Source organism: Chenopodium album, chromosome 10 (genome assembly GCF_948465745.1).
Source record: "Chenopodium album chromosome 10, dcCheAlbu1.1, whole genome shotgun sequence".
Taxonomy (NCBI): Eukaryota; Viridiplantae; Streptophyta; class Magnoliopsida; order Caryophyllales; family Amaranthaceae; genus Chenopodium; species Chenopodium album.
The window spans coordinates 55,201,792-55,215,842 of NC_137843.1; the positions used below are offsets into that span (position 1 = coordinate 55,201,792).

A 14,051-nucleotide genomic window follows, 5' to 3' on the forward strand; every position below is an offset into this window, starting at 1 on the left:
ATTACCTTTGGCTGCCCCATTTGTATTTAACCTTACCCAACCAAAGTCCGGATTCTGCCATTTTATAAACTGCTTTACCCTTTCCTTGCGCTTGTTCCCACATCTAATAGGAGAACTATCAAGTGCTCTTCTAATATCCCCTACTCTAGCATGAAGAAATGTTACTTGATCAATGGGAATATTAGCAGCTCTCTCAAAACAACGTTCATTGCGCCACTTCCAAAGCCACCAAGCCGTGACTGCAAACATTATTGGCCATTGATCATTCAAGTGATTCTCCTCACCATCCAGGTTGGCTAGTAACCAATCACTAAAATTACCTCCCCTCATTATGCGATCATTAGTCCAGCCAAGTCTTCTCCAAATCATTCTTGCAGCTGGCCAAATGCGCAGAATATGCTTTGAGTTTTCCTCTGTCTCACCACAAACATAACAACGAGGATCCGTAGTAATTTTCCTCATGAATCGATTAGCATTTGTCATTAGTCTATCTTGAATTACTAACCAAAGAAACAATCTTATTCGTTGAGGCACCGGAGCCTGCCAGATCAGCTTCCAACCACGCACTTGTTCCACATTTGGAGTAGCAACATTCTTCATAATTTTAATGGCTGAGCTTAAAGAGAAGCCTCCTGGAGAAGAACCATTCCAAAAGACCTCATCCACCATCTCCTCATCATCAGCTAGTTCATGGGAAGCTATATCACAAAGAATTTGCCGAGGTAGAAAGTCAGCAAACTTGTCAAATTTCCACCCACTATTGTGATCCGACATATCTCTAACATATGCATCTAAGATGTCACTCGGGGGATCAATAACAGCCTTTGACAGCAAGGGCTCAAAACACGCCCACCACCTCTTCATATTACCCACCACTACCACCATATCCACCTCCACCACCACATCCACCTCCACCACCACCACACCGGCGGAGCAGTAGGTCGCCGATCTACACAGCGGTAATGCCGAGGAAGGACAAAGGGAAGACGGTGGCCGGGAGGTTTGTTTTTTTTTTTTTATTTTATTTTCTGGAAACCCAGGAAACGCCCTGATTTTTCGCACGTCCTAGGCTGAAACGCCTAGTTCGTGCGAACAACCGTATGGTTGTAAGAAAAATCTGGGCGGTTCACACGTGAACCGCCCAGATTTTTCTTACAACCATACGGTTGTTCGCACGAACTAGGCGTTTCAGCCTAGGACGTGCGAAAAATTTAGGCGTTTCCTGGGTTTTTTTTTTTTTTTAATTTTTAAATTCGTTTTTATTTTTTTAATTTTTTTCGGTATAGGCTTTCAATTTTCGTTGTTGTTTATTATTATTAAGAACTGATTGGAAATTAAATAATCAACTAAAGTTCAAGATTTTTGAATTAAAATGATGTTACCCAAATAATCAGTAGAGTATTAAGATCTTGTAATTACGGAGATCAATTTATGTACGGCATGGTCCCGTAATCTTATTTTTTATTTTTGAGTTGAAAACTAAATTTATGATTTAGTATTTGGTTGAAAGTTTGGATATTTAGTTGTTATTGAGTAGAAATATTATTTGTTGGATTTTGTTATAATTAATTGGTTGATATGTGTACTAGTTTATTATTTAGAAAATTAAATTTATGATTTAGTATTTGGTTGAAAGTTTGGATATTTAGTTGTTATTGAGTAGAAATATTATTTGTTGGATTTTGTTATAATTAATTGGTTGACATGTGTACTAGTTTATTACTTAGAAAATTAAATTTATGATTTAGTATTTGGTTGAAAGTTTGGATATTTAGTTGTTATTGAGTAGAAATATTATTTGTTGGATTTTGTTATAATTAATTGGTTAATATGTGTACTAGTTTAGAAAATTAAATTTATGATTTAGTATTTGGTTGAAAGTTTAGATATTTAGTTGTTAATTATTAGAAATATTGTTTGTTTGGTTGATTTTGTTATAATTAATTGGTTAATTATTAATTATTAGAAATATTGTTTGGTTGATTATTAATTATTAGAATTATTGTTTGTTTGGTTGATTTTGTTATAATTAATTGGTGTTGTTAGATTTGAATTTTATGAAATGTTTGTTTGGTTGATTTTGTTATAATTATTAATTATTAGAAATATTGTTTGGTTGATTATTAATTATTAGAAACATTGTTTGTTTGGTTGATTTTGTTATAATTAATTGGTGTTGTTAGATTTGAATTTTATGAAATGTTTGTTTGGTTGATATTGTTATAATTATTAATTATTAGAAATATTGTTTGGTTGATTTTGTTATAATTGTTAATTATTAGAAATATCATTTGGTTGATTTTGTTATAATTAATTGGTTAATTAATTGGTGTTGTTAGATTTGAATTTTATGAAATGTTGATTTAGTATTTGGTTGAAATGTTTGTTTGGTCGAGCTTGTTTGTTTTATATTAATGCCATTTTAAACTCATTAGATTAAAAAGCACAAGTATTAATGTCATTTTATTCTAAATTTAGAATGTAGTCGAGGGTTCTGGTCCACGACATGCTAGATCACTCGGCATTAATGCGTCGATTAGGAGAGATAGGGGGCCGGGGATTAGTATACGGGAAGGTAGTTCTTTACCAGAGCACGACAGAGAAGTGGAGAGTTGTGGGACTTATTTGGATGAGCAGGAGGGAGCCGGTCCTAATCCTTTGTTTTCGGGTTCGGGTTCGAGATACGATGATGATGGACCTGAGGACGATGATGCTAATGCTGATGCTGATGCTGAGGAGCAGCTGACTGTCGTGACGAAAGGTCTTGATGGGAGATTTACGAGTTCACGACCACCTCGATCTGTAGCACCTTGGCTTGTTCAGGGGCCGATGGAGGGTGGACCCGAGGTTGGGACTGTTATTCCTAGTTTCGGGGCCCATGTTGCTCGATATATTTGGGATGGGGAAGATTGACGGTTTTTGCGGTGTCATACCAGAGCAACTGTGTGTAGATCGTTGATTGAATGGATAGAGGAATTTACGGCAGACATTGCTACGCGGATACGCCAGACTGGGTTGTCGCACCTGCTGAACATTATGCACGACCACCTTGATTTTCCGCTGATTTCTGCTTTTGTGGAGAGATGGCAGCCAGACACAAACACATTCCACGTACCTTTTGGTGAGATGACCATCATGTTGCACGACGTACACCACATACTTGGTATTCAGGTTGATGGGGATATGGTTGCCGATGACCTCTCTAATGACCAGTATAGGACCTTTGCAGCTGAGTTGTTACAGTTGACTACGGAGGAGCTACAGGTCAGGACTCAGACTACCATCTACAGGAACGGTGGCGTCCATACTGACCAGATTATTGCTAGGTGTCGTAGTGTAGAGCAACTAGAGGCGACTTAGGTCATTGGTTACATGTGGGTCCGATTGGGTAACACGCTCTTTACTGACAAGAGCGGTTCTCGCACCCACCCTTCTTTTCTCACTGAGTTGTTTGTGGAGCATAACCTGGAAAGGTTGACGAGATACTCCTAGGGTTCAGCCACACTAGTGTACTTGTATCGTCAGCTCGGGCATGCCACCCGAAATGGATGTGATTCTATCGCGGGTTGTCTAACTCTTCTACAGGCTTGGATATACGAGTACTTTCCATGTTTTCGGCCTCACCAGGGTGTGTTGACGCGAGACGTTCCATATGCACGTGCAGGGTTATGGGATGTTGGTATGGCGAGGAAGCATCAACAGCGTCTCGTGTCCTTTCGTACTCAACTTGACCAGCTGGGTGACCATGAGGTATAAATAGATACGTAATACTATTTGTTTTACAGTTCTTTTATTTACAGTTGATTTACACTTGTATTAATTTGTAGGTATGCTGGTTGCCGTACTGAGCTTTTCCTGCATTGCAGGTGCCTAGGACTGCGTTTACCGGATGTATTCGCTATCGAGGCATCATAGAGCCATATATGCCCGGTCGAGTTGTTCGACAGTTGGGGTTTATACAGGATATTCCCGATGACATGATTAGGCCCGATGATGCTCAGAGACCAATTAGTGTTAAGTCTTATAGGGTCAGTTTTTCAGCTCAGATGACTACTCGCATGTGGGATAGATTTGTTCCCGGTGCTGCGTTCAGTCTTCTGCTTGGTGGATATACTAGAGTTCCACCTGGAGGACATACTTGTGCACCTGACTACCTATCATGGTTTAGGAGAGTTAGCCATCCTATCGTCACTCCTAATGTTGAGGATGATCACGGTCTTCCTGAGAGGACAACGTTGATTATGTAAGTTTTTTGTTAGTCGTTTTTTATTTATTTTTTTTCTTCTTATAATTATTATTAATACAATTATAATTGTTTGTGCAGTGGGTAGGACGATTCATGGTTACAACACAGCGATCACTTAGTGAGTACCCTACGCTATCGAGAGACACTAGAGTAATGTTGGAGCAAGTGATTGATGATTGGAATGCAATAAATGGACTTGGAGATTAGTTGTCATATGTATTTTAGCTTGGACTTTGTTGTTTTATCTATGTTTTGGATGTTGTTAGTGGCCATTTAAGTTTTACACATTTGTTGGAAATTATCAAGTTGACATTTATGTATGAGTTTTTTATTTTCTAATTATGTAGTACTTGTTTAATATATTTTGAAAAGAATTGCTTAAAATAAATTTAAAAAATAACCATGTTTATTAATAAAGTTATAAGAAAGTTTAATCAAAATCCACGAAAATACTCAACAGTACTTAAGAGTTGATTAATGTCTTCCACAGTTGAAGTCTTCTCTCGTACCTTGTCTCCCACCCATCTACACTTGCCTGACGAGCGTTAAACCACATTGGTGAAATTGGAGGTAGTGGGTGGTCACGATCCATATGCAACCGAATGAAATGCGATCCACCAACAGTTCCAATCACAAACTCACCAGAAGGCCTATCTAAGCGTCCACGATTGTTCAATGGTAAAATAGTAGTAGATGGATAGTAGCATGACAGTCTATTTCCTACTCCATAACAAATCACCACCACATTCCATATTGTGGCAATAGCAAAAAAATCTTGTTGTGCTACCATCCAGTGCTCCTCTCCACACGCATCACCGTCCCATCTGATCCGGTCTACCTCCCTTTGCAATCCTGAACCATCCCCTTGGCCCCATATGTCGTAGTAAATCATGCTATACAGCCAAGGGTGAGAACCAACCTCATTTTCCATTTGATGTCGAACCAATCGCCACTCCCTGATTTCCGTACAATAAATCTGCTACGCAACGAAATCCGCAGTTCCCATCTCCAATAACGTCCTTAACACCTACGACATAAGGCCAAATGATGTTGGGAATATCGTAGCTGTATCTGCATGGTCGCATGTCGAACCCGGTACCTACAAAATCAAAAACATAATATGACATATAGTTAAATTAAAATATATGATGCATAAAAATATTATTTAAATCGATAATCACCTGTATCAAATAGGGGTGGCCTACTTCTAGATCGATTCTCTCGCCCACTACGTTGAACATGCTCGAAAAAGGAAGGATCCCGCCTATTACGATTCTCGGGTGGTCGTCCCCTTACACGGGGGTTGACTCTAGGCTCCTGAAGGTCATCGTAGTTAGGATCCATCTCACCCTCAATAACTCGTGACACGTGCCTAAGCATCACAGGATCGCTGGCAATAACCTGATCAACAAGGTTGCGGAAATGAGCTCGATCCTCATCATTTTCATCAACTATATTAGGAATGTCGACACCATCTCCAATGACAAGGGTCCTCCAATATGGATGAATGTCCTTCGAATAAAACCCCTTCCCTGCAGCAATCGAGTTGTATATTTGGTACGCACAAGGTAAGCCGTGGGTAGTACGTAGAGCACACCCACAACGTCGATGGATATCCGTACTCAACCCTCGCATCCTGTTTGTCTCACTGAGAAGAATAGATAGACAATAGTGGGATACCTTTCCATTCAACTGATGCAAAGGCTTATGCTTGTACTTCTGACCATGACTTGTTCTACATGCCTCCAATCCATTACGAATGGCTATGATCTTGTTCTCAAGCGAGCAGTGCACCTGAGCCCAAACCGTGTCTAAAGAACATATTGAACTGTCAATCCAACACTTCAATGCTGAATGCTAGCTCTCAACCCTGCAGTTGTTAACATTGCCGAAGTGTAGTACCTGGTTTGTCCAAAACAATACGAACTTCTCCTTGTGTACGAGCCAAGTGTCCACAACATATTCAATCACTTTCGGCCATCGACTCCACTTGGTTTTCAACACTGCAAGTTCTCTGTTATATGCCTCTTCAGAAGTAGCATTAATCACAAGCCTCCACCTCCCATTTTTGAACTTGGCACCAATCTCCTTTTTTTTCAAACATGGAAGTAACCTTCGCCTCAACATCTTTGTTAATATGCCACACACACAACATGTGTCTTGTCTTTAGAAACACGCTCTTCAACGCTGCACAAAGGCCAAGCTCCCTATCTGTCAGTAGTACCGACGGCTCTCTATGATGACCGATCAACAACCTCAAGCACTGAAACACCCACCGATAACTTTCTTGGGACTCTGACCTCATGAATGCGTATGCAACAAGAAAGTTCTGATTAGTCGGTGTAACCCCAACAATCTCAAAGAATGTATCGGTTCGTCTTGTAAGTGGAATCCATACCTATCACGTACGGGTATGTGCGTAGCAAATTTGTCATGATCGGGTGTACCATGAAAGCATGTTGCAACACATTGTTGGAATCAGTAAAAACCCAAGTGAAGTAATTGCTCTGTCTGGCCAAATAAAGCACCTGGTGAACTACTTCTCTTCCCTCGAATTGCTCCATTCTTATTTTACTTCTGCAGTTGTAGACATGCCTGATGTTTGGACGGTCTCCGGGAAACTTTTCTACAAGAGTTCTCATGATATGTCAAGGCGACACCTGTGCCTGAGTCATGTCACGCACTACCTGCTTAGCAGCAATACTAAGACCGCTAATTTGTCGATGTCCCTCAGGATAAACAACCAAAGAATGATTGTGAGTGCCGTTCAAGCAACTAAGTTTCCAACCATTTACTACTCTGACATACTCAACCTTGAGTTTGAAAGGAAAACTGTTTGCCTTGCTTTTGGTGTCTTTGCGTATCGCATTCATCATGTCTCTTATCGTGCCCTTTTTTCCACGATCACAACTCACATATCGATACGGTCGACCACTTTGATCGGTCTTGTAAGAAGCCTTCACTAACATAAATCCGAGCGGTCGACAAACATTTTGTGCCCATAGAACAACATCCTCAAAACTCGAAAACACTTCGTCTGTCAAAAAATGTCCGCTATAGTCCACACCATCACCATCCTCGGACTCAGAATCCTATATAAATATTAATAAAAGTTAAGAACCAACAAACACGACTAATAATAATAACAATTCTAACAACACACTAATTATAAAATACTTAATATATTCAATAATATAATTAATGATTTAAACCCAATAATCATTCTAATAACAATATTATAATATAAATTTAATAACAATAATAATTTCGACCATGTAAAATCCAATAACAATCAACGTATACGTGAAATCAAAAAATAAAAAAAAAATCGAAACCCAAAAAACGCCTAGTTTTTTCGAATAACCTAGGCTGAAACGCCTAGTTTTTTAGAATAACCTAGGATGTTTCGAAAAAACTAGGCGTTTCAGCCTAGGTTATTCGAAAATTCTAGGCGTTTCCTGGGTTTTGAATTTTTTTTTTAAAAAATATCGCAACGTACTGATTCCGTACGGTTTGACGAGCCTTCGGCGATCGTCAAAGGTTGTGTTTCTGGTATTTCATCGTCGTCCATAAGATCTAATGAATTTGATTTTGCAAAATTAAAAAAAATTTGTTTGATTTTGAAAATCACGGTGGTTAGGGTGGTTGACCAACGAGCGTTGGTGGCCGTTGACCACTACAGAGAACGGTAAAAACTTTTATGTACAGTAAAAGTGTGAAATTAAGGTAAAATTAATTATTTTTATAATCGTTATTATAAGGATAAATACGTAATTTTACTATATTTTGCGGGCGTTAGTTAGATATTCGAGGGCGACGTTTAGCTTTCCACTTTCTAAAATGTTATAATTCAAAATAATTCATTTCATATATCAAAAATCATTCATTTCATATCTTATTTATGAAAAACGTCCAAACCATTTTATTTTGGTCCATAATATGAGTCCAATAAATGTGTAGTTGGATAGGGCTTGAAAAGAGCTTTTCAACGATATATTATTATAAGCCTAATTTTGAGTTATAACGAAAAAGTTATGGCCAAAATACTAAATTGGATCCAATATGAGCTTTATATGCGGACCTGATGATCATGTGGAGGGTCCATTAATTTTAAATATAGTTCTAAAACCATTATGATTTATCTTAATTTTCTAGAATTATCTACAAAGTTATTGTAAGTTCTAAAGGCATTAGGATTAATTACTATCTTCTAGAAGATTTTCATTTATCCTATTTTGAAAATATAATGACTAAGAATTTATATCGGATAAAACAAGTGTTCTTAATGGATTTAAATCTGATTTAATAAAGATAAGTACAGAAATTCGACTAACCCAATTTGATTGGAATTCGGATTCCATACGAATCTTATTATACGGAATCTATCGCATCACGTCAGATCCATCACTGATGTGATGGAGTCATCGCGACGCGATAAATCTATCGCGTCGCGATGAATCTTGTTTTACTCCGAGTCAAATTTTGACTCTGACTCTTTTCTGATCTTTTCAGTCGTTTTCTCTATAAATAGGGACGGTTTTCTCCGTTTTCGTGGACCAACAATCATCATCTTTTCTAGCTCTCTCTCAAAGTTAAAGATTATTATCTCTTTCTTGATTTTCTAAGCATAGCCTTACAAACACACATTCCTTTTCTTGATTTTATCACCATTCCTCGTTCACGTGACACTAATACATCTAACCAATCTCGAAGTTGCCTTAGACCTCGACGTGAAAGGTTGATAGTTTTGAGGGTTTGGGCCCAAATCTATATTTCAATTAATATTATTTTGATTGTTTGATTTAATATTTTGTTGAATTTACTAACGTGTGTATTCTTTTTATAGAAAGAGGTACGAGGCTTCAAAGTAAGTAATTTGATTACTTCTTAATTATTCTTTTGATATAGAAATCATGCTTTGAATTTTATTTTAATTCCTAGTATCATATTAGAATGCTTTTATTGTTTCCTAGTATCAGGATGTCTTTATGATTTCTCCTATCATATTAGGATAAAACTTTGATTTTTATTATTTAGTAACATGCTAGGTGTAGACACCTAAAAATGTCTCACCAAAACCAAACTCGAGATGAACAACCTTTCACCACCATTATTGGTCGGGTTGAGTATTTAGTCTTGGAGTGCTTAAATCCACATTCAATCCCAATACATTTCATAAACTAAGCCAATTCCTAGCCCATTTCCCCAAACCATAACTTATTTTCCTCTTTTCGTGCCTTTAAACTTAAAATCATTCATTTCGTGTCCTTTTTATAAAAACGTTTAGTCTAATTTATTTTGGTCCATAATCTAGATCCAATGATTGAATAGTTGGATGGGGCTTGAAAAGAGATTTCCAACGATATATTATAAGCCCAAATCCGAGTTATAACGAATAAGTTATGGTCAAAATACTAAACCGAGCCTAAACCGAACCTAAGTCCACCTTACCTACGACCCAATGATCATGTGGAGGGTCCAAAGGATTTAATCCCATTCCTAAACCAATTAGGATTAATTGGAAGTTTCTATAAGATCTTTATTCTTTTTGAAAAGATAAGATTAAAGAGTTTGAAATTGAATAAAACTCCTCTTTTTGAAAGTCCTAATTCTATTCGAATTGAAAGACGTTCAAAGATAGTCAGATATGATTTTTGCGCCTCATAGTTTTTATCCAAATCTTAGATGGTTGGATAGTCCTTGAAATTATCTTTTCAATGATATATTATAATATTCTGAGCTATAACGAAAAAGATATAAAAGAAATACGAAACTCTATTCAAAACTGATACCGTCCCACTATTTCGGCCATATATTTTATTCTATAAATTATTTTAATCTAATTTCTAATTGTATTAGAAAGTAGACTTCAAGGCTTTCCAACGACATATTAGTTATCTTATTCCAATTTCTGAATCAAAAGATATGATAAAAACAAAACCTGTAAAAACCGCTGTCTATCGCAAGAGTTTTATTCCGATTCGAATTCGGATCTTTTCTTGATTCTTCGGCCCTTCTTTTTTCTTTATAAATAGAGGTCATATCACCCCTTTTTCAATCCTCAACAAGCTTGATCACAAAATCATTCTCTTCTCCCTCTTTAGCCTAAACACTAGCTCCCTATTCTCTCATAATACTTCCCCTAAGCACTCCAAGGAGTCCATACAATACCCGAAGTTCTATACTTAAACCAAGGCGTGAAAGGTATAATTAACTGAGGGTTTGGACCAAATCAACTTTACTTTTATTTAATTTAATTTCCATTTGATTTATATTTTTATTGAAATTAGTAACAGTTTATTCATGATATAGCAATTCAAGAAAACGCGGAAAGTGAGTAACTAATTCACTTAATTACTTTTATTTTTATTCTTGTTGCTAGTATCATGATTAGGTTTATTATGATTTGATTTGACTAACAATTTATTGTTGAATTGCTTCCAATATTAATGTTGATTATATTATTATTGATCACCGTATTGCATGCTTAAAGGGAATATGTAATAAAAAATCACGCCTAATAAGATAATTTGGACGACCGGTTTAGGTTCCTTTTTTAATCTTGTTGTTAATTGAAGTGATCACAATATTTTAGAATTATGTGTTGCATTAATATTCAACTAATTTAGCATAATAATAGTTTGGAGAAAATTGAATCTTTGTTTGTATGCCTTTGAGATCGCAGGAAATACTTTTCACTATAAGAATCGAGTAGAGGCCAATACGGGCGAATGTGACTCCATGACTCACTTCGTACCATCATCCCCGATCCTCCTTTCGTGGTTCCGAACCATATGGAGTTAGTAATCTCATGGATTATGAATGGGGTGTAACCTTCACGGGTTAATCATTGTTGCTTATCGTTGTCCCTTAATCGTGGTTGCCTTAAATGATCCGTGGATGGTTTACAAGTTCCTTAAAAACTTGTTGGCGGCTCCCTACTTTCCTTGTCCCTAATCGTATATGTCAATTCTCATTTCCTATGAGTGCCAAGCATATTTACAACATGCTTTAACGTAGGCGCACTTCGAACGACGCCTACACTAGGATTTGTTATTAATCTTATTAGTATCATGCCCAGAATCTTGCTAAATATTATGCTTTGAGAATATTATTAGTATGATGATTGTTGTGTCAAATTATACAAAGTTTAACTTAATTTACGAATAGTTTTACCTTAGTTGTTAATTAGTTTTGTGCCCTGTGCGATGCCCGGGTTGTTAATTGAATTTTAAGATAAATTTATAATCTATATATCAAAATTTAAAATATATCATTGATACAAAATTAGTTAGGAATTGATGTGCTTTTCTGACGATTTGTTATCTAGTAGGTATGTAATGACTAATAATAATGTTGGTGAAAATGTTCGATTTAATACATTAAAAAAAAAATAGCAAAAAATAAACTAAATAAAATAAATGTTCAAAGCACGTTGGATTGACCCGAACCCAAAACTATGGGCAACGGTTGAACATTTCTTGACTCATAACCTAAAGTGACTCAATCTGAGATGACTCATGACCCAACCCTAATTAACAGGTCTCCATTCTATTAGATTGTGAAGTATATAATTTTAACCGATTAGTATATATTATAAATGGATGTTTTACGCTTTGAACTACTCCTTCGCTCCAAAAAAAATTATGATATAAAAAATAAATTTATATGATGCTTTTTTAGAATTATAATCTAATAATTTTTTTTTTTTGGAATAAAATTATAATTCCATTTGTACATCTGAAATATTGGTATTTTATCGATAATAAAATTCTAAATTAACAATATTATCTTAAAATTTTATCCAAATAGAATTTTAAACTAACTTTTTTATCTTATGAAGTCTATTTAAATCTGTCCAACGTGGCGTGACACTTGGCGAAAAGTTAAAACGCCAAGTGTCGCAATCTCGTTACCTAGCTAAAAGTTTAGCTTTATATATTAGTTACATGATATACGAAAAGTTTTAACATAATTTGTTAATTTACGAATAATTTACATATAATTTGTTAATAATTATATATGTTGCATGATTATTCATCATATTATTGTCATTGCTTGTTCATGTCCTCTTCTTGCAAGATTAAAGGAAATTTGTGCTTGAAATCACGTTTAATAAGACAAAAAATTGGATCTCAGCCATTAACACGTTTTACTCTCTATTTTCTTCTATCTTCCTCCTCTATTGACAACTCATCCGCTCCTCCTCCTCCATTAACACCTCCTCCTTTTTCTGTTGCTGCTTCTCTAACCATAGATATTGGCTCCCTGGGAGCAATTGGCGCCTCGAGTCTTGGTGAATGTACGGTTCTCAGAGTAGGAAAGTTGCATCTGAGGTTAGGAATGGACACCCTCTGTGAAAATGGTTTCTACTTACGTTTCTTCAACTGTCAGTTACTCTTAAAGGATATAAGAAGAATGAGAGTGGGGGCGGACGGCCGGGGGGGGGGGGGGGTAAGGCTATAGTGGGTGACCGCCGTGGAGGAGACCCCGACCCATCTCCGGACGTCGAGGGGGTTGTTGATGGTGTTTGAAAGAGAAATTTTAACGCCATTAGAAAGGGGTTTTTGATTGAGTGCAGTGATTTTTTTGTAGTTTTGATAGTGATGTAATGGGTTTCCTTAAATAGGTATGAGAAGAATTGAGAATGGAAATGCATCATCTAATTTCATTTTGATTCGTTTATACAGAAATCAGAAAGGTAATCATAACAAACATCTTCAAATACCGATTTACCGCCATTAATTTTTTTTTATTTCTATTTTTAAGGGGTAAATCGGTAAATCCTTATGGGACTGTCAAAAGTGTACTTGTCTCATTATTCCAGACAAGGTGAAACCTTAATGTAGCTTAAATTATCCCAGCCGTCCATCTTTAATAATCCAATGGCTCACAATAATCTCCCTAACAAATGTAAATCAAGCTGCCCTTTTCCTTCCAATATGTAAATCAAACTAACCATACAAAATGCTCTTAACGCACACGAATTGTCCAACAGAGGACTGATGGTGCTGCTCCTATTTTTCTATTTTTTTTGATGATACTAATAATAGAATTAGTGGTGCTTTTGATTTTTGCAAGTGTACTCATGTTAGAGGAGCGGGAAATACATTACACCACTTTATAGCTAGATGAGATATCGAAATAAACACTGAACGTATTTGTATATGTTCTTTTCCCCAAAGGTTTTAGACTTTGACGAACCTTGATTTAGCTTAATAAATTTGTCTATTTTTAAATGCTTATGTTTTGTAATTGCGTGTTCTAAAATTAAGTGTCTATTTTTGTTTTTATTTCATGTATAATTACATATATATATCCTCACTTTATACTTTTTACCATACTAAACTTCCTTATATATCCTTCAAAATTAGTGCCCATATGTACTTCATACATGTTTTTTCATTATTGTTTCGTTAACAAGAAGATCATCAACAAATTGATTATCACCAATAATATCATCGTCCTCAATACGAGCCACCACATTGTCCTTTGTAATTATCTCTATGTTAGCTAAAGCACCTTCCAGATTAAAAGAAGCTGAATTCATAGCAATGCTGCTAGTTTCCCAAAAGCATGGCATTTGTTCACTCATATTATGACTTGCGTGACTTTGTGAGAAATAAAAGGGTGAAAACTGAGTTCCTTCATAATCTACGTATACATAGAATATAGATACAAAAATATAATCGCCTGAATTTAATAGATGTCTTATTCTAATTCCTTCGTCCCATAATAATGAAAAAACATGTGTGAACTACATATGGGCACCTAAATGTTATTCAATAATGAACAAAATGCTAAT

General features: G+C 36.1%; 1 protein-coding gene across 1 annotated transcript; it reads right to left on the minus strand.

Annotated features, from left to right (window-relative positions):
• Nucleotides 1–5,166: 5,166 nt before the first annotated feature.
• Nucleotides 5,167–6,373, minus strand: LOC145565441 (uncharacterized). The gene is made up of 3 exons (XM_081625445.1): nt 6,149–6,373; nt 5,428–6,040; nt 5,167–5,345 (listed from the first exon to the last, which is right to left on the minus strand). Exons 1-3 carry the CDS (start codon nt 6,371–6,373, stop codon nt 5,167–5,169), a joined length of 1,017 nt encoding a protein of 338 aa, XP_081481571.1.
• Between the last annotated feature and the right edge of the window lie 7,678 nt (nt 6,374–14,051).